This window comes from Rutilus rutilus (assembly GCF_951802725.1).
Source record: "Rutilus rutilus genome assembly, chromosome: 7".
NCBI lineage: Eukaryota > Metazoa > Chordata > Actinopteri > Cypriniformes > Leuciscidae > Rutilus > Rutilus rutilus.
In genome coordinates this window covers 25854549-25878536 of record NC_140221.1, presented here as the reverse complement: position 1 = coordinate 25878536, position 23988 = coordinate 25854549, and the positions used below count along the sequence as shown (strand labels likewise).

At 37.8% G+C, this 23988-nt stretch overlaps 1 protein-coding gene across 1 annotated transcript in view; it reads left to right on the top strand.

The window, feature by feature from the left end:
• The first annotated feature begins 486 nt into the window (after nucleotides 1–486).
• The window catches only part of eda (ectodysplasin A), a 36692-nt gene continuing 13190 nt past the window's right edge, over nucleotides 487–23988 (top strand). The window contains 3 exon segments of the mRNA XM_084414323.1: nucleotides 487–649; nucleotides 652–672; nucleotides 678–1001. Coding sequence (XP_084270449.1) covers nucleotides 596–649; nucleotides 652–672; nucleotides 678–1001 — 399 coding nt within the window. The 5' untranslated portion in view covers nucleotides 487–595.

The window sequence follows — 23988 nt, the reverse complement described above, 5'->3', positions numbered from 1 at the left end:
GATAAAGATTGTTTAAGAGTAAAAAAAAAAAAATAGCCTAAATAAATCATGATCGGTTCAGGGTTTTCCAAGTGTACTTGGAAGTTGGGAGTCCCTTATGGGTCTAGGGGTCTGTGAAAGATTTTCATGACACCAATTGAACTAATGTCTATAACTTTCTAATTAATGATTTATTAAGCATAGCTATATAATTTAATATTGCTAGTTATTTAAAACGTAAGAGTAGGCCTATTTACTGGGAGTAATTCTGTGAAGTTTTGAAAACCCCTGATCTAGAGACACAAACAAACGTAAACGCTCTTGACTTCGTCAGTTAACTTATTTACAGATTGTTCCTTCCAGGAGTTACGAAATGGGAAATATTGTGTAATCGGCCGCGAACGTGTGACACTATTGTTAGCGCCTCAATGATTTGTGTTTGTCTGCGTCCTCTGATGAATGTCGTAGTTGTAGTGCCTCGCGCTCTTTTCCGCGGGAGGATTTTCAATGAGTTGACGTCACGCCGGCAGCCAATCAGCTGCTAGGGGTCGGTCTCTGGAACTGGCCGCAGTAGGTTATCAGCCTGAATCCTCGCAGTCCGAGGTCAGGAAGCCAGATGAGCCCGCAGAGACGCAATTGCTCACCGCGACCAGCCCAAGCCAACAGTCGCTGAGAGAGGACGAGGAAGTTCGGTATGAGAGGCAATGCTGACTGACCTGCACGCAGCCATGGTACCGAAGCGCGAGCCGGCGAAGTTGGAAGAGCGCGAGCGCACGCAGGCGGCGTGTGAGTGCCAAAGCCAATGCAACAACTGCAAAATCTTCCTGAGTTTATTCATCCTCTCGCTCTCTCTGCACCTCGTCACGCTCTTCTGCTACCTGGACCTGCGCTCTGAGCTCAAACGCGAAATATCACAGAAAAACAAAGATGAGGTGCCACCAACGGGGCCAATCCCGCACTATGAAGCCACAGCGCCAGTGCTCCGGTTACCGGACACCGACCACCCAACAATAGACGATCAGGTAAACTGAGTTATCTGTTGTTCTACACAAAGAGCAGGCAGGGAGACAACAAAACTTGCTTCCTGCTCTCTTGTCACTTTTGCTTCAGCTTCTGTTATTGAGAAGAGAATTTCTTACTGTCTTGCCCCCCAGACTATTGTGTGTGTGTGTGTGTGTGTGTGTGTGTGTTTGGAGACCTTTTGTTAGAGTTCACTTCCTTTAGGTCAGTGCTTCTAAATCCTGGTGTGTCGCAGGCAGCACTGTTCATTTTAGAGGTCTCCCTTTATTTGACACACCCAGGCCAGTTGAGGTCTTTGAGCATCTACTGAGCTGATGGAAAATCAGGTGTAAAAACATCTAGAATGTACAGTGCTTTGGTCTTCTATAGGACCAGGATTGAAAAACAAGTAATTGTGTGAGACAGAAAGTCTCTCATTGAGTGACTTGCTGTAAAATGATATATTTGTCAATTTAAAGTCAGTGTCATGAGCCATATCACTTTTACATTTACACACAAAAAATCACTCCACTATAATACAACTTAAAAGCAGCAATTAAGCTTTAAGCAAAATCAAACTAGTGCCTGTAGCTATTAGGTCATTGCATTTAAAAAAAAAAATTTTTTACATAACACTTTGTTACTGATGAAGAAAATCGAGCTGAAAAAATCATAAAATTGACTAGAAATGACAAAATTGTGATAATGTAAAAACAAATGTTTAAAACAAAAATGATTTTTACCCTGTATTTGTTGTAATCAGTTGTTGTGTACAACTATTATTAGTATTATATTAATATAATATTACTATTATAATATGCACATACCGAATTTGCTAATTGTATATTATTTAATTCATATTACCTTATCACATACAACAAGGACAGACCCCAATCTAAGTTTAGGGGTTTTGCTCAAAGGCACATGAATTGCACTTTGCAGGGGTTCAGTTCCCTGCGAGGGTCTTTAACCCTTTAACCTCTAGGTATGACAACCACCTAGTTTGTGAGCTGAGCTTCAGTCACTGATTTAGATGAGCATTTGCCTCTCGCCCCACTCACATTGTGCGTCAAAAGCCCGCGAGTGACGCGCTTCTCGTAACTGTGAATCGTTCACCTGCAGGGGACATTTGTTCTGTTTAAACAACATCTGTCCTTTTTACGAGTTCTCTTCATCAGACGCACTTTTACTGTCAGGCGGCACAGGTCGCTGTTTATTTAGCCTTCGCTGCGGTTTGGCCCGGACTCGTGTTTGATTCCTTTGGCAAAAGGCCAGGCTCGTCGCAGCATTTCCTGATGTTCACCCCGCGGGCAGTGCGTTAGTGCTGAATCCAGAGCGCCTGGCTCAGGGATGCGTTTTATTAGACATAACTGGAGGTAGAATTACACACACAGACCAATTCCTGCAGTGAATGAATTAATGAATCTAATGTACGTCTATGGCCTTTCTGAAGTGAATATCAGGGTCCTTGGTGCACACAAACAATACAGTAAAGGCTGTAGGAATTGTCTTGTTTGCTTACTGTGATATTTATATAGATGTTGGCATCCTAATTGTCCATTACTTGTTTGTAAGCCTGTACATGTTTGCATTCACAATTTTTTTATATGTGATTTTAGAGTGTATGGAGCAGCCCTACATAGGCGCGCACGGCATCAGTGTGGGATGGACACTCATGTTGGAAATATTGTTACTAGGCAGGCATGGTGTTGTTGTGTGCATGTGCGTGCAAATATGCGTCTGTAAATTGTGCTGATGCATGTCAGAAGAAGGCGTGTAACCATGACAACTCTGATTGATGGAGGGAGGCGTGAGCGCGGTTAGCCTGTCAGAGTAAAGATGACATGCATAGAAACCACAGAGCGAGAGAAAGTGTGTGTGCAACATGACCACTGCTATAATTAATATAGTTTCCTTAGGAAAACAAAATCATTTTTAAATTTGTTTTGGTATGGTTGATGTTTTTATGACAAAATAGTATTACTCAATACCAGTGCAATGGTCAATATTGTATATATATCGGCCGAAATTGAATATTTAATTGTGCATGCACATTTCACATTCGTTTAGTTTACCTTTTTTTGCTTTCTAATGCACACCTAATTTTGTGTTCCAGTGATGGTCATACCTGTTACAGTGGATCAGACCTGCTTTTCTTTTACAGTGTAGATCGGACCTTTCCTTTGTTAGAGTTTATGTGTGTGAGAGAGAGCATGGGAAAATGAAGGGAATATTTTCCCCTTTCTCTCTCAGGCATTATGGCACGTGGCCAGATCGCAGTGTGAGCTCTCTAATGCACACACACACTATTCCTTATTAAGCTTTGTAGGTATGGGATTCCTCCTCGACAGGATATTACATTAACGGATGGAGTCAGCCACACTCTAATTACTCTCCATTCAACTATTTACCGCCGTAACTAATACACAGACAAGTTTCTCACATGCTCTCGGTGTGTTAGCCCGAGTCCTTTGTCCTTCGAGTTAGCAGTGAGGAGTTAGCAGTAAGGAATGCGCTTGTTGATCAGCATCTTAGATCTGATATGGCTAACACTATATATCCCAGAGCGCTGCTCTGTCTGACTGATTGCAAAAGTGTGTGTATGTGTGTGCTAATGAGGGATCTAAGAGCGAGTTCACCTCAGCCAAACAGGTGTTAGAGAGCTGTGCTCTGAAGAAACAGAATGTTTGCACGACTTTAATGGCTTTACTTTAAACAGCTGGATCTATTTAAGGAGTCCCAGACAACAGCCAACACACAGATGTGTGCGTAAGTTTGGGAACCAAAGCTTTAAAATTACACATTAGAGCGGCATGATGATTGGATGGATGGATGAATGTAGATAGATCAAGATCACTGAATCAACCTGACTACAATAGGTCACACCAATGAAAGTCTTTTTTAAGGGTCAGTCAGATCTAAATGAATGAAATTCTATGGTATCAGAGTAGCTCAACTCTTTTCATAACAGTATGGCTTTTTCAGTGACGAGCTACATTTTTTAACAAGTTGCAATGTATCGATGTCACGTGACATTGCCTTTTTCTGTGAAGTCTGGCTTTTTAGCTAAACTAACTGATTAATGCTTGTCTAAAATGTTCATTCTCTTTCTCTCATAAAATATTGAAAAATCTAAATCACTTTAGGCAATCAGTTCATTTGAAATAAACCAGTTCAAAACCTTTTTTTTTTTTTCATTTAAGCACAGCCCTTGTTTAGATTACAGCATGACAACATTAATCACTTTTTTTTGTTTCTAAAGCAATGTTATAGTATTTATTAAAATAATTAAAGAAAATATAACAAATGTTCTTTATCTCTTTCTCTCTCTTTTGTAGCAGATAAATACTGTTCTGAAAATACTATTTTCAGATTAATAAATGGATAAATATTCACTGTGGGCTGGGCATTGACACAAATTTCATGATTCGATTACGATTTACAAGCTTGCGATTCGATTACGATTCAATATTGATTAATTTGGATATGTATCAGATACAGTACATGGCATATTTTCTCAAGGAAAGAAATCTCAACTAATGCAGGGAGTCAGTTGGTACTACATTACTATTTTGAAGGTTAAAATTAACTGATTTGTATACAAACGCTTGATTAAGGAAGTTTTTATAATAATAAAATTATAGTTTATTATTTACTTTAATTTAGCTTATTATTTACAATTCTTAGTAATTACATAATTATGTTTCTATTATTTTTTATTTTTATTACATATAAACATTTAAATGGTGGCTGCCATAAAAACTTGATGGATTTATTCAAACATACATTAAATATTGAAGAACAGTAAAATATATATATATAATGAATGTGTAATATGATGCATATATTTAGCAAAATGCTCCACTTCTAGGTGACTAACAAATTTATGGTCACTGAATGGCTTTTCTGAGGTAAATGTAAATGTGACATTGTTTACAAGCTTATTTATTGATGTCTTTACGCGGTTGAAACACTGATTGACAATTCCATTAAACATGATCCCTTCATATGCGCATCACGTGCTACCTCAGGGCTCCAGACTAACATTTGAGAGCAGTTCTACAGATGGTGGCGCCAGCACATGATTTGGTAGCGTTGGGGGCATTTTTAATCTTAAAGGCAATTTAATCATATTACTATTGTTTTGCATTAATAAGTGCATTTACTAGTAATATAATATTTTTTTCATTTATTGGAAATTTGATGGTAAAGCACTGAGCTTGAATTGAGATGCAGATAAAATTAACTTTTGCTAACAACAGTAACGTGCAAAAAACTAATTTTAATTGGGAAAATGTAAATGTTCTACTCTTAATAAATGGTAAATGGACTGCATTTATATAGCGCTTTCACAGACCTATGGCCACCAAAGCGCTTTACATATTGCCTCACATTCACCCATTCACTCACTCATTCATACACCTAATAAACCTTTGTTCTTCTATAGTATCGTACTGAAATGACAGACAGCTTTAGTGATTATAAAAGGAGTGCTTTTTACTTGCTTTCTGTGTAATTCAGTCGCAATTTGAAGAAAAGTTTTGGTAACACTTTTTTTTTTACAGTGTCCTTGTTACATTTGTTACATGTTCTTACCATAGTAATAACAGTAAATTATGCATGACAACCTGCAACTAACCTTCAACCAAATCCTAATCCTTCCCTATCCCTATAGTAAGTACATGTTGTTAATTAATATTACTCAGTACTTAAATGTAAATGTACACTGTAACAATGACAGCTTAAAATAAAGTGTAATAAAGTTTTTGTTTTTCATGAGACTGACTTTTTCTACTTTTCCATATATTAGGGAGTGGAAATGGCTATTAAATCAATAAGTGCTCCTCTGCCGCCATCTACTAGTTATAGTGGTAGTTTAATGTATTTTTTAAAAAACTAAAGTGTTTGTTTTCCAACATATTTAAACGTTTGGTTTTACAAATCATCACATTAAAAATAACATTAAAATGTAATAGTATTTAGATCAGATAAGTGAGTCTTCAAGTCCTTTTTAAAATGTCCATGCTTGAGATTACTCAGCCCAATCATGCAATGCTTTGAAGACAAACATTAATACCTTGTATTGTATTCTATATTTTACAGATAGCCAATGAAGAGATATCAATACAGGTGTTCAATTATTTCCGTTTTCTGGTGTTTGTTAAGATTCTCGCTGCAGCATTTTGGAAGTACCAAACACGAGTAACCAGAGATTTACTAAAAATAAATATTTGCTAGCTTTTATTTTAATTATTTGCTTGCAAAAGATGTACAGCTGTCCCATTCCAAAGGAAAATACAGTTGTTAATCATAAATACAGTTGTAAATAAAGGTCGTAAAATGTGACCAGTCTGGAGCCCTGTACCTACTAAACCATGACCTCTGACCCCTCTGGCACTGCCTGGAAACACCTCAATGGCTTCTCTGTCAATAAACAACGCTTTTTAAATTGAAAATGTTTTTTTGGGGGGGACTAATGTGAGCTTAAATTGGTTGTGACTGGAGTCTGAACAGACTGCCCCATTCTCAGCATGACTGTCCCCAAGTAACCCAGCATGTGTTTCTGCTGGCCTGTGTGTGTTTCTATTTGTATTTGTTTGGGTGTGCAACGTGCATATCAGTCTGTCTATAAGAGCCTGTGTGTGTATGTTTGACGTTGTACGTATAATAACACCCATTATTCTGGTCCTGCTTGGCATTTGTGAGGAATGCTCTGTCTTTCTGTTGTGGTGTGTGTATGTGTGTATGCGTCTGTATCTGTTAATATTGTATTTTGTCTCTGTTGTGGTGATTTAAACTTTTCGCAGCGGTTTGTGTTTCCTGGTGGTTTCCATCCTTATTGACATCAGTGTGTGTGTGTCTTTACACTGGAATGTAATTCCCTCTGTTGAATCCTAAACGAGTTTGGTTCGCCCTGGGGTTTACAGACTGAGAGAGTTCCAGACAAACATCATTGTCTGTGACCAGGATATGATCTGTCATTAAGCTTAGAGATCAAGAGGTCATGTGTGAGTGTGTGTATATTTTGACAAGTCCTCCTGTTATCACTCCGTCGAAATGACTCCTCCGTAAAATCAGTTTAGATGTTGTATGTTAAATTAATTTGAGCACAGCTGGGTGGGTGTATTTGATCATTTGTTGCCTTTAAGGAAACCTCCATCCATTTGGAGAGGTAGAGGACAAAAAGAAGGGAAGATGAGTGAAAGCTTGACTAAACAGGACAATCTATCTCGGCGTATGACTGTGATATGTGAACCTCCCTGTGGTTTGAGATGAGAGCAGAGGCTTGTGTTGTTTTTGGAGTCATTACCAGCATATTCTTGATGGTCCTCTGAGAATCGTATGAAATGTTGTTCTCAATAATGTGATCCATATGTGATAACATGCTCATAATCTAAACCTGCTCTAATCTGTATGCGTGGACGTGCACATCTGTATGGGGTGTGTTTGAAAATACTCTGATCCAGATGAGGCTGGAGTAAGAGTGATGAAGGTGGCATTCATAATCATAGATATATTCTTTTATTACTACGTTCTTGTGCCCTTAATTCTGATTTCTTGCTCACAATGCTCAGTGTTGTGTCCCCTTGATATGCATATCATTAATGATTAGAGATGCACCAATGTGTCGGCCAATAATCGGTATTGGCCAGTAAAAGCAATTATTTTACTCCGCTTTTAAATTCGTTCTATTTTATCCCAAAATTCAAACAATAAAGCACTCTTAAATGTGATGTGACAGATCGCTGCAGCGCCTCAGTCATTGAGGGTCATTTCTTCCATTTCAATACAAGTTATAGCACGAGAAAACGTGCATGAACATCAGAAGGTATTTTGAAAGATACAGTACAACTTACCGAAATGAATCATGTTGTTAATCATCTCAAACAATGTTTCAGCTGCAGAAAGATGTCAATAAAACAGTTTGTGAACAATATGTCACTAAACATTGAAAGTTATCCAATGTTCACAGTTCATTAGTTAGGCTAGTTAAAAAAACACCAGAGAAGAGCTCATTTACTGTAAATTATATATGTATGTTTGAATAAATTTCCCCACCAGCGGTTTTTAAAAAAAAGTTGCCAGCCACCGGCAGCATTTTTGATAATTTTCACAAAAATGTAATGGCCCCCAGAATATTTTGTTGTATGAATATCTGAACAGGCAATATATCAAAAGAAAAAACAGCCGTTGCTTTTAAAAGCATAAGGTTTAAATGGAACGCACTTGATTTTCGAATCAAAAAAATCTCTTGAAATTCACTATGGAGCTGATTTATTATTTAAACCCCCTTTTTACTTATGAATTTGTTTTTATATACCATTTTATATGCATATAAGTTGTTTGAGAAAATATATATAAAAGGTATATGAGCCGTTGGAGAAAAAAAAATTACACAAAAGAAAAAATTATCAATAGTATGAACTTTGTCTGTGAACATAAGGTAGCTACAAGTAATTTGCAATTAAAGGTAAGCGATATTTGAAAAACGCTGTTTGAAGTTGGTCGGATCGACACAACCAGACACAACAACAAACGTGTAGCCAATCAGCATTAGGGGGCATATGATGGTGGAGAAGAGAGAACAAGCAAGAGGGAGATATGAAGAAAGACTGTAGAAAGAGAGATAGATGAGAGAGATTACAAAAGAGAAAAGCTCATAAGAACATCACTGGAAAATGAAGGGTAATGATCAGGAAAGAGCTTTAGGACCCGCGTTAATATTAGAAAAGCGGGAAGGCCTGAAAACACTGGTTTTGAGTGTCACTGTTTATCTGGAGCTGCTGTGCTGTTGGCAACTAACAACAAACTCTTGTTTGTATTTACTCTTGTGTATGTATGTTCATTTTTTGTGCTTCCTTGTCGTTTGTTCATCATCTACGCTTTATTTTTCGTGAAGCATTATTTTGTTGTGCCTCTGCTACGATAAATATACATCCACTCTTGCACTGCGTGTGTAACCGAGGCCACCTAGTGAGAGTTGTACAGAGAATGTGGTGTTTACTGTTTAGTGTCCTTGTTAAGTTGTTAGTGCACCCGCCTCGCATACCAATGATCGGGGTTCGATACCGACTCTGAGCAGGGTAGTTAGGATTGGAGGGTGAGCTTTGGGGTGTGTTTGTTTGGGTTGATTTCAAGTATCGACAATGTTCAGCAACGATTTTGAGAAATAACATACTGCACCTTTAAATCTCAACATAATTAATATATTATACATTATTATGCGATTAATTCTCAAAATAATGAATACATCATACACTACAGTTAAGTGCGATCTGCTGTGACGTCACAATCAAGTTGAATTGTGGGAGCTGCTTGAAGTGTACATCGGAGTAGACTCGCTCCCTCTGTCAAAATTGAGGGGACGAGGGCCTATTCAAACTTCCCTTTGCCACTTGACAAAGTGGAACTCACTTCAAAATGGTGGCTGGGATTCCCCCGAGGGGAAGTGCTTAGGGAAGTTCATGAGTGTCAGTCTAAAAGCAAAATGCAACGCTCCCTGCTTGAGGTTGCCAGATGTCAAAAGCTTTAAATCCCCAAACTGAGATTTTTTTCTTAAAAAGATACATTTTCTGCCGATTGTTTTACTCTTGCCGATCTGACCACCATACGCACATGCTCTCTCTGGGCTGCAAAAAAAATGCTGGTGATCTGCTGTTTGCTACTATATCTGCGAGCGAACCTTCTCTGTGACAAACTGTAATAAATTTAAACATGATTCTCTAACATATTGTTCGTGGTTGTGATTTCTGAATAAATGCACTTACAAATGCACTCTGTGCTACAATACAAAGTATAAATGTATGTAACATTATTAGGAATTATTGAAATTAATATTAAGAATTTCACTGTTTCAGCTTTTAGAGAAGCTTCTTAAAACTACACCCTCTGTTTGCTTAGTGTTTAGCCAAGATGAAAATAGCTAAAAGAAAAAATGACGATGGGTATCTTTTTTTCTTTTCTTTTTTTTTGCAGTCTGTCTGTAGGAATTTTCATTTGTGGAGCAATCTGAATCTGTTCAGCAGTAAATCTGAAATTGCTTCACTTAAAATATCTAATGTGAAGACAAATCACAATGCACTCTTTTCAAATCATGCATTACTAGAAGTTGTATTAATAGTAAGTAGTGTTCAATTTATTCTAATCAGTACTATTGAAATCAAATTGTTGTTTTTTTTATTGATTTTCCATTTAATGAAGCTAACATAGTTGGTTAAATGAAGTCCATGTGCCACCTATAGACATATTGACAGCACCAGAGTTCCCATCTTCATTACTTTACTGTCTTTGTTTAGCATTTGTCATTGTATTATTAGACAGAACTGTTATAGTACTAAATTATATATAAATGTTAGATCTTCTGAAGTGTGCATTGTATCCTGTGTAAACCGTGTGTGCATGATCGGTAGATATATATCGATGGTCAACCCCTACACTTTACTTAGGGCCTTAATAAACTTTCCGTTCATATAGTTGGACCACTTCCTGAGATGGTCATTTTGGCATAGCTTAAAGGAACACTAAACCGTTTTTTGAAATAGGGCTTATTCACCTTCTTTCCTACATTTAGATAGGTGGGCAAATGCATTTTTGTCTCAGTGCATGCATTGTTTTAGTTTGACAGGGTCGGCCCTAGCTTAGCTTAGCATAATGAATGGAATCCTTTGTTGCCAGCTAGCATGTCCTGAGTAAAAGTAATATATAAAATAAAAAAAACCCACCTAATTATTTCTTGTGGCCTGCGTATTCACAACAAGTACAAATAGTGATGCAGATTAACACTAGGCGATTTCCTATGCAGATATTGACTTGGGACTATATTAGGGGGAAGCACAGGCGAAGCACTGCTACTTGGGTGCAGAGATATCACGCCCAAGTAGCAGTGCTTCGCCTGTGCTTCCCCCTAATATAGTCCTTAATATATAAGTCAATATCTGCCTAGGAAATCGCCTAATGTTAATCTGCATCACTATTTGTACTCGTTGTGAATACGCAGGCCACAAGAAATAATTTTTTTTTATTTATTTTTTTATATCACTTTTACTCAGGACATGCTAGCTGGCAACAAAGGATTCCATTCATTATGCTAAGCTAAGCTAGCGCTGACCCTGTCAAACTAAAACAGTGCATGCACTGAGACAAAAATGCATTTGCCCACCTATCTAAATGTAGGAAAGAAGGTGAATAAGCCCTATTTCAAAAAACGGTGGAGTGTTCCTTTAAGGAAATTAGTGTAAATGTAATGGTTAACTTTTTGTTACAAACGCACTGTGTACTTTGCAAGGGGCCTCACTTACATTATCATGAAGTTGTTTTACATATGGTGACATTTGAGTGAGGCTGACGGTAATGATATGAACCTGAATATGGATGGCGTGCCCTTTAAGATTATATCACTGATTTATGACGGCTTAGATGATTGTTCATGTTTTTCTGGCTAGATCAATGCCCTACGTCTTATATCTAGCATAAATTGGGTATATAAGGAAGTTTCTCTGCTGTATAAATGTAGGCCATATGAAATGATTCTGATATTAAAAGAGAGGCTGGTATCAAAGTAAAAGTTAGCTGACAGAAGTATTGTCGTCTTTTGATAAAGGAATCATGACATGGTTTGGATATGGTGAAATCAAAAACTGATGCACTGACTGTGATTTTATAAACTCATTTATACATGGACAAAAAACATTGTCTGCCTCTCCTCTTCATTCTTTTTCTCACCTTCTTTCTTTCTCTCTTTCCCTTTCTATCCAAAAGCTGTATGTTCACTTGAGTGCTCGTCAAGCTGTTGAGCAGATGTCTTCTCTCTTTTTCTCTCTCACTCACTTACTAGCCTCTCTATCTCTTGCTCTCTCTGTTTCATGTGGTTTGTGGTTTGTCCCAAATTGGAATTGTTTAAAAGCCACAACACAAAGCCCTTTACACCAGGCAAAGCAGAGGAGGGGGGAACAAAGCCAGCGAGAGGGAGAATAAATCAAGAGAGCAGGTGGAGAAGAGTATGTGCCAAATTGCAGACAGGTGCGGCCCAGCCTCGACATAATCACCATACACTCGCTGTCCTCGCACGTAAAATACTACTAACCACTTGATCAGCGCCGCACTTTCTGACCGCTTGACAAGCCCGCAATAGCATAATCCACCCGTTCAAGTCAGGGGTCAGGGCAGCCACTGTCTGATTAGAGGACGAACAAGGAAACTTCTGTTATTTGTTGATTTTTGGGGTTTTCTCTTCCTATGATTGGTTGACATGATGCCTTTTGCCACTTTTCTTTCAAGTTGGATATCTTGGGAAAATTATATCATATGAAGCTTTAAAGAGTTATCCCGAGGTCTCCCGTCCCCCACTATGCCTCAAGAGGAAAGAATGTTTCTTTTTTTAAGGTGTTTTAATGAAGCCATTAAAGTCTGGCATTAACAACACTATTGAAACAAATCTATTGAAAGGTGGAGCAGCAACTCCAGCACTGAACAATATGCAGAACACATTCCATGCACATGTGCGTGAACGTATGCACACATTTCTCTTGAAAGGCACTAGATCTCATGTTATTTTAATGATTGTTCTAAAAAGCCAGACTGATGATGATGGTGTGAATCTGTGAGTGATCACGATAGCCAAAGCGTGTGTGTGTATGCATGCATGTTGGTGGGTGGTTAGTGCAGAAATCGTCTGGCATGTTTAAAAAGAATCTCCAAGAACCAAATGACATCTCCAAAATGATATATTCATCAATAAAAAGTGGGTCTGCCGCTGAGGCAAACTTTTGTATGTGGTAATATCAGTCGTTGTCACTTTTTAAAGGAATAATTCACCCAAAAATTTACATTCTGTCATTACTTGCATTCAGGTCCTTCCGAAAACCTTCTTTTGTGTTCCACTGAAGAAAAAATTGTTGTAGAAATTCTGAGGACTGTCCAGTTGCTCTTTACGATGTCCTATGTTGTATCCCATACATAAAATCTTTATTATTTCTTAATTTTTTTTACTTGCGCTGGTGCTCTGCATTAAGTAATTCACTATAGGTTTGCTGCCAAATTGCTTAAAGAAGACCTATTATGCTTTTTTACATTTTCAACTTTCTTAGGCGTGTGATGTTGCTGTTTGAGCATGAAAAACGCACATAACAGCACAAAGTTCACACCAGAGGGAGTTGATCATTAATTGTATAATTAAGCACTGTTTCTGAACTCCCTGAATCATCTTGATTGTAGTCTTAAGTTTTCTTCCGGGACTGTACACGTCACAATATTCATCATTAAAACAATTCCTGCCCAAGGCATATGCAAAATAAAGGTCTGGTTGAGTTGCATTAGTAACTATATCATATCAAGATCATCGATAAACATTATGTCGATAATGATGATTAGCTCTGGACATTTTCACTCGATAGGATTACCCTACCACAACCTACATATTTTTAAATGCTAAAGACTTCACTACCTGAACCTCACAGCGATTGGCTGCCACAATGTCAATGGAAGGGCTTTGGGTTTCTTAAAAGCGACGAAGTGCAGATTAAGAGCCGGTTCGCACAGAACACGTTTTTGCGGTGGAAAACACGAGACAAAGGTCAGTGGAACAAAAAAAGCAAGTTCTTGAGACTCGTTTTTAAAAGACTCGTTCTTAGAACACAGTGTCATGCACGAGACGCCACTAAAGACGCAATCGCAATGGACAAATGCGTCCGTCTAGCATGTTTACATAGAAAAACACTTTTTAGAACTGCACTTTTTACTCAAATTTCTAGAAAAAGCCAAAACCAAATTATATATTGTGATAAATATCGATATCAATCAATCTATATGGAAAAAAATATTGTGGTCATATTTTTCGTCATATCACCCAGCCCTAGTTGTCACCATGTCCAAGAGATGCAGTTTTTTCCACCCTGGATCTAATGCGGTTATGGTAAGGGCTGTGAGATTTCCGAAACACACTCGAAGCGGTCGATCAATCACACTGATCCATCCGACCAATCAGAGCACTTGGCGTTTTTCAGAAGGAGGGGCTGAACAGAGCGTTACTGACAGCTGCTACAACCATGTAAAATATGTAAAAAAAAAAAAAGTTATTTTGAACATTCAAGCATGTATGCATTCAAGAAAAATATGTGTTTAAAACAAAACCTGTATAGAACTTCAGGATGTAAATGGCTATGGATGGATTGTAATAAAATAACATTGTATAGAAAGTTGAACTGTTCTATACTCACAGGAGTATAATCAAAGTGATTTGCTCTGTACATTATTGTTACCATATCTGTTGGTCCTATTGTATTACAACCATTACTCATGAATCCATTATGAGACCTCATCTGTGTGTATGTATACTGGGATTTCAGTGTTACACAAAGGTTAATTTTTCTCTAGTTTAAAGCCAGCTCTAGTGACTCACGCAACAAACATGAGAATGAGAAGGATGAATATGGAGGAAAATGTCTCAGAGAAGAGAAATAATGAGAGAACAATTTAGGAAAAACAAAAATAGGAACGAGAAAGAGGGACTTTCTTTCTTCTGTGTGCTTGATGAGCCAAGCCTTTTGTTTGAAGCTGTCATGTTTTGCATTCAACACAGCACAACACACACGCTGAGACGTGTAATCCTTGAAAAATATGTGGAGGCCTCTGTGATCTCTTGCTTACATGTTTCCCGTCTTAAGTCCGGGATAAATATTTGTGATGTCCAAGCCGCAAGAGTTTGTTACCGATGACCAGGCCCACATGGGCTCTGAGCCTGCAGAACTCTGCAGATTTACACAGAATTTTGACAAAAGCTTGACGCATTCCTCCACCCCTCTCATGTCATGTTTGTTAATTAAATATTTGGCTAATATGATTATGCTTTCAGCTACCAGTATGGGTGTAGTACATTTTAAATGCATTCTGCAGAATTCCGCAATTTTACGCCAAAATAGCCTTTGGGATCAGTCTGGGCACACAGACACAGATTACACTGTCTCATGTCGTTTGTTGGGGGGAAAGTGAGTGTGACTATGGTTAAGTGGTGGGTGTTAGTGTAGACTGGTGTGCGTGTGTGTGTACATTTGTAATAGTCTGTATTAGCATATGTTCATGTTTGTATACTGTGGCGTGTGTAGTTTTGTGGTGTGTTATTGATTCAGCTTGTAAAGAAACAGACCATGTACCCACTACCCAGAGAGGTTTAGATGGGGCTCAGAGGTGAAGACTAACAGATGACAGAACCGACTTCTTTGAGCTGTCCTTGATTTTCTCTCTCGCTCTCTCTCTCCTCCTTTGCAGCTGTTCGTTTTTCTGTTGTATTCTGTTCATCAGATGGTATTAATCCTTCCAAACACTCGAGACCCTTCAGACAAACGGGAACGCCTCACTTTACAAACCACTTATGGCACCAGACACACGACCCTTAGAGTATGAGTTTGCGAGCGAGAGAGATAGGGAGGAAATGGAGCCCAGGGTCTGGTTTTAGTTAAGAGGGCAAATACTTGTATGCAAGCACATACAAACTCGTATGCACACACTTATGCTCACTTGAGCAGTTGTCGCTTAGCTAAAGTGATGACAGGCAGAAATTGCAAATGAGACAAAAGTTATCAGGGGAGAAATGGGCATGTGACTACACACACACTCGTTTGCAGTTTTGTTGAAAGGTTGATCACTTGCCATCTCTAGACCTCAAACTAATGTGTCAATGCTTAGGAGAAGGACAATTTTTAGCCATTTCCATGGCATTTATTCAGCAACGAGTTACGAGTGACAAACTGACCCAATTTGAGAGACTGCGTATTGCGTAAGGCTGCTAGTTGAACCTGTCGCATTTCTAGATTCACATTTAGATTCTGTCTTCACTCTAGGATTGCTCATGATCTGATGTTTTACGGTGTTCACACATAAACCTCACTGGGATGCTTCTTTGTGAATCCAAAAAGTCTTTTCTAATGTCATGGCCTGATCTGATTGCAACCTCTGGAGCACATGCTGCTCTCATTTTGGCAATATTCATGGGAGGGTGTAACAGTTTTTAGAGGTTGCTCAAGTTTAGCGGAGGTCTCAGAGGATTCCATTACGAGCTCTGTATATAGAAGCAGGAGCAGGGATGACTGCTTCTACAGTGCGTTTTGTCAAAAAGATTCCAGATCTCACATTGAACTCGATTTTAAATGTAGGTGTGCGCAACTTTTTTTTAAGATCCAGAATGCACCCAAAGAAAGGAACATTTTAAAGACTGTATTGATTCTGAACAAGCTCATGTTTGAGATGGGCCTCAAAGCATTTTACAAATTTAAAATAATTATTTAAAGTAATTATTCAAATATGTGAATACAATCTGGGTCTGTCATGCTCCGTAAGAGCTTACGTAAGACCAATTCACACGGCTCAGACAGACACCGACCAACGGTGACAGTCACCAGATTACAGAACATCACTTCTCAGACATTTCAGACAACACCAACTGATGCAGGGTATCCAACCACTCCCGACAAAGTGTCTGTTGGTGCAGTGTGAATTAGCCTTTAGAATAAACTAGAAGTGTTTCTCACTCCACACCACAGGTTAAAAATATAATAAAGAATACAAATTTCATTTTGTTTTTGTGTGTATTGTCTTGTAAGATATATGTACAAAATTATTATATTTATATAATTATTATTATTATGGAAGCTATTGTATTGATGACTTGGAATATAGCTTGACACTTTTGGTTCTCATTCAACTATGTAAAAAAGATGCCAGGACATAGAGCAAAATAACGTGCATGTGAGAACACTGACAAAAATGATTAGTTGAAGTTGAAAGTTCAACTTAATGCATTTGTTTAAATGTAGATAAAATCAATTGAATGCAACCACTTACAATACATTTATTAATTTCAACAAATAATTTGTTTCAGTGATAAAAATAACAACATTTTCATTTGTGTGCAGGGCTGCATGCTATGCACAGACAATCTAACTGCAAGTGAAATGCAATATGATACGAAGGAGAGAGTGTGTCTGATACACTGGAACCAATAGGCTATTGACACACATCTGTGTTTTGTTTTGCATAAATATGGAATGCATTAATCACGTTTTTTCACTGATGTTGCTACGCATTTCCTGTATTTATTTGAAATTGTGTTAGGCTAGTTGATCAGATTGGATTGGGAGCAAAACTTGTACATTTTGTAAGTCAACCCATATCTTGTGGTTTTGGCAATTTAATAACTACAGTAGGTAACAATTATGAGCCTTTGTTGCAGTTTTCAGTTCTGTGCAAAAGCCATAAATGTATTTGAATATTTCTTTCATCACTACTTAAAGCTGCTGTGTCAACAAACTTTCTACTATCCCGACATAATATACAACTCCAAGATTGCCTTTCTGTAAACACTGTGGCTTTGTGACACTTTCAGACAGTGTTCTGGCTCAACCAATGGAGTGACTTTGGTGCAGGCTACCATCGAAAATGGATTTCTGGATATGGGTTGTATAATAAGGAAAATTAGGACCAAGCCATTAGTTCTCAATCAGCTCTATTTTACTTTGTAACAGTATTTGCAGAACCACAAATTTCTGCTGAGTGTTATTTTTTAAGAAGAACAGACTTCTTCAAATTGGATATTAGTCTGTTCACTATAATATAGGGCATAATGGATGTTCCTCTCATTCCTTTGTTACTGTGTTATGAACTCTGATGTTTGGTGGGCCACAACTATTCAGCCCAGTAATAAATCTTTTGTGTGGTTTGTTTCGCTGTACTATACAAGAATGCTCTATGAGAGTGTGTAATGTGAGTAAATGTATATTTATTTCTAACAATATCATTGGAACCCAAAGCATCCGTCTTCTCGTGTTTGTGTGTGTGTGTGTGTGTGTGTGTGTGTGTGTGTGTGTGTGTGTGTGTGTGTGTGTGTGTGTGTGTGTGTGTGTGTGTGTGAATTTGAGTAAGATGGGTGTTTTTCAGAAACGGCAGCTATCAGTTTGTTGACTAGGCTACATCATCAAAACGGCTCTTTACATCTTTCAGTCTCTTTCTGTCTCTTTCTCTCTCCACCTCTTGCATCTGTCCTCTAAATCATAAGAGTTGCTGCTGAACAAAGCTCTAATTGGGGTTGTGTGTTTTCATAGCCTTTGTTTAATGTATTTGGTGTTTTTTCTGTCAGTCAGAAACTGATCTTCTGCCCAGGCCAGAGATAGTGTATGCGCCTAAGTGTGAATGTGAGCTTTTAAACCGTAGCGAGTCACTTCAGAAGCGTACTGTTCATATCAGGTATTGTTTTGGTTACGTAGGTGTGTTGTTTAATGTTTAGGATGTTAAAGCTTGCACTGAACTTGGAGAGTGAAGCTACAGGATTTCCTCAGATCAATATTTTATTGCCAGTATTTACCTCACCGCTTCTCAAAGGTGTCACATCTCCATGCCTGAATACAGCCCCATGGCGAAAGTCATGTTTTGCCTGATTTTCCTGATAAACGGAGCATATGCCACAAAATAATGTCAGCAAAATGCATCTTTCTTTTAAGTTGTCCTTGCAGGCCATGCATAATAATTAACAACACTAAAGTCTGTCATTCGATTGACAGACAAATGACTCTTAATATGAACTGATTATTTTTAGTGTATCAAAAGCATACAGCACAACCAGTGAAGTCTGATTCATGAACAAATGACTCTTTTGATTCAGAATGACTCACAAACTTAGGAGTTACTGTTTTAGGCTAATTAGTCTGACGAATCCTTCTCTACTTTGGAATTGAAATCTAATCGGATTGTGAATCCAAATTGAATCCGGAAATTTGTATTGATACCCAGCCTTAAAATATACTTCACCCTAAAATCAGCAGAATGTATATTTTGAATGAAAAATGGACCATATTTTTTGGTTTAATCTATTGTAACTTTTTTTTTTATCAGTCTATGGTCTGATGTGATATGATATAGCATCTTACCAACTTTTCTTTTGTGTCAAGCTATCATCGCCATGTCCATGACACATTTATAGTGATCAGCCTGCATTGGAGATTAGGTTTTTTTTATATTTTATTTTATTATTTGCATGATGGAATGATGATATAATGCTTTTTTCTCCCGTGGGATGTAACATGAAATAGAGCAATAATAGATGAAAAGACAGATGGAAATGAATCCAACACTAACAGCAGTATCAAAGCAGGAACACATGCTTTGATCAGCTTCAACACTGAAATCTGCAGACCGAAGAGCAAGTAGGTCATCAGAAGGTTGTCTTGTGTTTCCATTTTTGTACATCCATCCAGATTTCTCCAAAGGTTTGCTCATAGTTTGGATTTCAGACCTATGAATAAAATCATATTAATAGACTATCTGGTTATTTTATCTTCATAATGATAATAAGAGCATTCCTCCTGGAGGAAGACAAGGTGACATGAGGATATAACAGGAGAGGAGAAGAGAAGGGCCTATTGATGAAGAGTGTATCACTCTTTGCATCTTTCGTGCCTGTGTGTATGTGTGTGTGTGTTTGTGAGTGTGTATGCACATCTCATCCAGTGTTGGTCCCAGATGGGCTCCAGCTGTACGAGTAAAAAGCCACATCCAGCTGTCCGTGCTGTGTGTGTGTGTGTGTGTGTGTGTGTCACACTGGCCTCTAACTGGAGAAACTCACCGCTTATGAGGTGAGAACATGTTGAGACCACTGTCACATAAGGTCTGGCACTTTATGTGTGTCTTTTACAAAACTGCCAGCCATTTAACCATTGTTGTAATCGTTATAATAAGCCATTGTAACCATTGAGAAATGACATACTCGCATGTTCAAGCCACACATTATAAGATGGACGTGTGTGCTTTACTTTAAAAGTCGTCCTGTATCAAACTCAAGTCCACATTCCTATCAGGTCAAACACCGCTCTGACCTGCCAGTCAGTATCGTGTGCTCGGAAAGACACTTTGTGTTTGTGTGTGTTTGAGAAAATATAACTCTTGCCAGAGAACATTTGATTTCTGATGTGCTCTTTAGCCAAAGCAAGCAGAGCTGTAATCAGATTGCCACGGTAAAAAGATCCCTCCGCTGAGGGAGTGACATCATTAACTGTTGTGAAGGTCTCTCACTCTCATTCGCAACCTGACAAACTGTTCGACAACTTTGGCATACTTTGCTCAAACTCTAGAGCCCTTTATTTTAAACCCATTTAGAACTTCATCCAACTTGTTTAAAGCCATTTGCTTTACGTAAATGAACCATAACAACATATAATATAGCTCTAGTGCATGTTGTTATTGTGTGTCAAAAATAATAATAAATATTATGTCAACAGGCATTTGTTTCTTCATTATGGTTTTACGATAGTTGACATTTTTGACATTGTGGCCCCCCAAAAATATTTAATAATTTAATTTAGGTTTGTCACAGTCAGTGTGTGTATAAATTGCTTTTTGTATGCTTTTTTTAATAAATTGATAGATCCGCACAAAAAAAGAGCATCACAGTATTTGTTTTGCTTTCAGTTAAAACAGCTCAAACATGCATTAGTTTTAGTCCATGACTAGGCTTGTCTTTGAAACCGGGGGTAAATGTCCTTGAAGTGCTGGAAGCTTTTGTGCTCATATGAAAAGGAGAGAAGACAACTCAATTGTCAATATTTATGGAGGTTTTAGCTGTGTCATTTTTATTATTAAACTCTTGGCTTAAATAGCTGCAAATGATTGTCTAATGATGGTAATGACGTGTGATTTATGATTGACCGGTCGTGAGATGGTCTCCCTGGAGCAACGTAGGATTAACTGCCTCTCACAATATTGTAATTGTGATAGAGCTGGCTGTGATCTCAGAAACTCTCCATTTCCTGGAATACATCTTCCAATCTTTCAGCTGGAGGCCCAGATCCTTAACCACTAAACTACCACTGCAGTCTGTCAGATTCTCTTTTGTCCACGTCAATGAAACATATTCATATGTAATGTTATTTGATTACACTCTGATTCAGCTTCACACTTGCATACACATTTCATACACACACTTGTGTCTCTGGAGGATTGTATCTCTTATTAGGAGTTTAATTGTATGATGTCAAGTGAGCTTCATTGGTCCAGGAGGACTGTGGTTATTCTCAACAATGAGAACATCTGCTCAACGTGAGTGCTGTCTTGCTCTGTGATTGGGTCATAATGTCAAACTATCAAACACGTTAATCCATCCTGACATTTCTTTCCGTTCTTCTTCTAGAACATTCAGGATTTATCACACCATTTTGTCAGCAGATCTCTGCCCATCAGTGTTTAATTTGTGTTAATGGACAATCAACAATATGTGGATGGTTTATTGAAATATTTTAATGTCGTTTATTGTACATCTGGTTTTGTGTAGTGGTTGACCATTTGATCTTTCAGGGTTTCACCACTGAAGTGATAATTGATATGATTTGCAAAAAAACAAACTCGTACTGATAAAAACGCAAAATTGAGCGCTTTAATAATAGATCTTTTGTTCGGATCAAAGTCCATTTCAGTTTGTTTGGTTGGAGCGAAAGTGGTTTTCTAAACTCAAGTGCGCGCCAGTGAGCCACTCGTGGGCTTTATGTAATAACCTGTAATAGCCACATATATTTTGTAATTACATGAAAGTGAAAAATGAACATGGAGGGATTTGCATTCACAAGAAGTGTTCGCATACAAGCCAAAAATGTTTGCAAACCACCCTGAAACTAATCAAGTCCTACAAAAAAAGTCACGTCTGAATCACAGTTTATGGCAATACAAGAAGCTTGGATCTGGCAATAGAGATGTGCACTTTCATTTTTTACCCATATCGTCTCGTCAGTGGCAGTGCAGAGCAAGACTGCTGAACCTGTACAACACATGAGTCATTTACATCCGGTAAACATTGACCCACTAGACTTGTACTAGAAGACTTTTTAAGACTTTTTACCCTTTTTCATCATCAAGAGGGTCCGCGTGCAGCCCAATTTTTGTGAGTGCGCGGACAGTGCGCTTATAGCAGCGCATGTGGCTTGAGCGCTTTGAAAAGAAAATACTCCACAAAGTGCCGGACACGTCTTTCTGCGCTCATGGCCAAAGTAGTATACTTTGAAAGGCTTGCGCACTCAACTGTGCACGAGACCGAGCTGAACATGGAAAAGTGAATTTCACCCGGGCCTTTACTCGTTCATGTGGATTTATAAATGATTTCATTTCATTATTGATTTTCAACTGAAGCTCATTTTACATCTATAACTAACTTTCACAGTTATGTTCAGTTTGTCTTAGTTATCATGGCCTTTTAGTTTGTTTTCATTCACATCATGTGTTCCTTTGTTTGATTTTTCTGCCACTCCTTTGTTTCTATGGTTACTGTTATTAGTTCATTCTGTTCAGGTGCACATCATTAATTATCTTCTTCGAGTCACTACTTAAGTTCTTCCCTCACAGTCCTTCAGTGTTCGGTCTATGCTACATTTAGTGTGTGTTGCTCCTGCCCGTCTGATTATTATTTTTATTATCCTCATTAAACTTCGTATTGGAACTTTATTCTTCATCTTCATCTGGCTTCCTGCAACCACCTGTGACAACAACAACAACAACAACAATTATAGTTTTGCACAAGAAATGATTTGCAATTTAAAAAAATTAATATGTATGAATAAATGTTAATAGTAGTTTTGTAATGTAGCAAATCATAAGGGTCCATGAATCATTTACAGCTTTAGATGAGAGAGTATTTTTCTCCATATGTAAGCAAAATTGACAATATATCCAAAATATGCCCAGTTTAAATATTAGAATCAGAATCAAATCAAATATTTAACACTGAGATGTTGCTGTGCTTTACTCCAGAGTTCTGTAGCGATGGTAGTTACGTTGATGATGCAAACATATAGCATTTTGGACCCAGTTAATGACCAAGTAATAAGTGACACAAATAACAGAATAAGAAGCCCTAATTACATTGTGAGAAGTGTTTAAATGTGAAGATTGCCTGAACAGGTCAACAACAGGTTAAAACTGTGTCGAGGGAAAGTTTGTGGAAAAAAATTGCCCCTAGTGCTTCAAAAAAACAAGAAAAATGTAAATAAAGTGCAGTGTATTAATGTGATATACACACGCTTTCTTTCTTTTGTTGTGCTGTGTTTGTGTTGCGAGTATGTGTGTGTGGTCAGACTGATTAAAAAGGTTGTTTTTCTTTGGCTGTCAGCGGAAAGAATGGAAAATGTCAAAATAAGTATGAGTGGAATAGATGCTACCGTTAGCTCAGACCACACACATACACAACTTCTTCAACACACTATGTCATACAATTCAAACAGAAATCAATTAGGCCTCATACAGTGTGTACCCTTACTATAAATATTGTTACAGAGCAACACATGTGTATGTGTGAGTCTACATGTGTGTACGTATGAGGGTGTGAGTTTATCTGTCCTCAGTGACAACTGACAAACTAATCACATGCACGTATTCATCATGCAGCAGCGTTTATCTGTTCACAATCTCATGTTTTACAAGCACAAAGAAATGTACACACATGCGGACACACGTTTGAGGGAAGCAATTTTAGCTTGATGGAGCATTTGACCAATCAGGTTTGTGGGTGGTCGAAAAGACAAATCTCTCTTTCTCGCTTTTGTGTCCTCTAGTGTGTTTTGGTAACACTTTACAATAAGGTTCAATTCGTTCATATTAGTTCATGTATTTGGTACACTACCACTCAAAAGATAGTAGTTTTTTATGTTTTTGAAAGAAGTACAGTAAAAACAGTAATTGTGTGAAATTTAAAGCAACTGTTTTCTATTGTAATATATTTTAAAATGTAATTGTATTCCTGTGATGGCAAAGCTGTATTGTATCATGTGTCACATGATCCTTCAGAAATCATTCTAATATGCTGATTTGCTGCTGAAGAAACATTTCTTAGAATTATCAATGTTGAAAACAGTCGTGTTGCTTAATATTTTTGTGGAAGCATGTGATCTATGTTTTGAATGTTACTGGATTATATAATGGGTAGAAAGTTCAAAAGAACAGTATTTATTTGAAATCTTTTGTAATATTATACATGTCTTTACTGTAAGG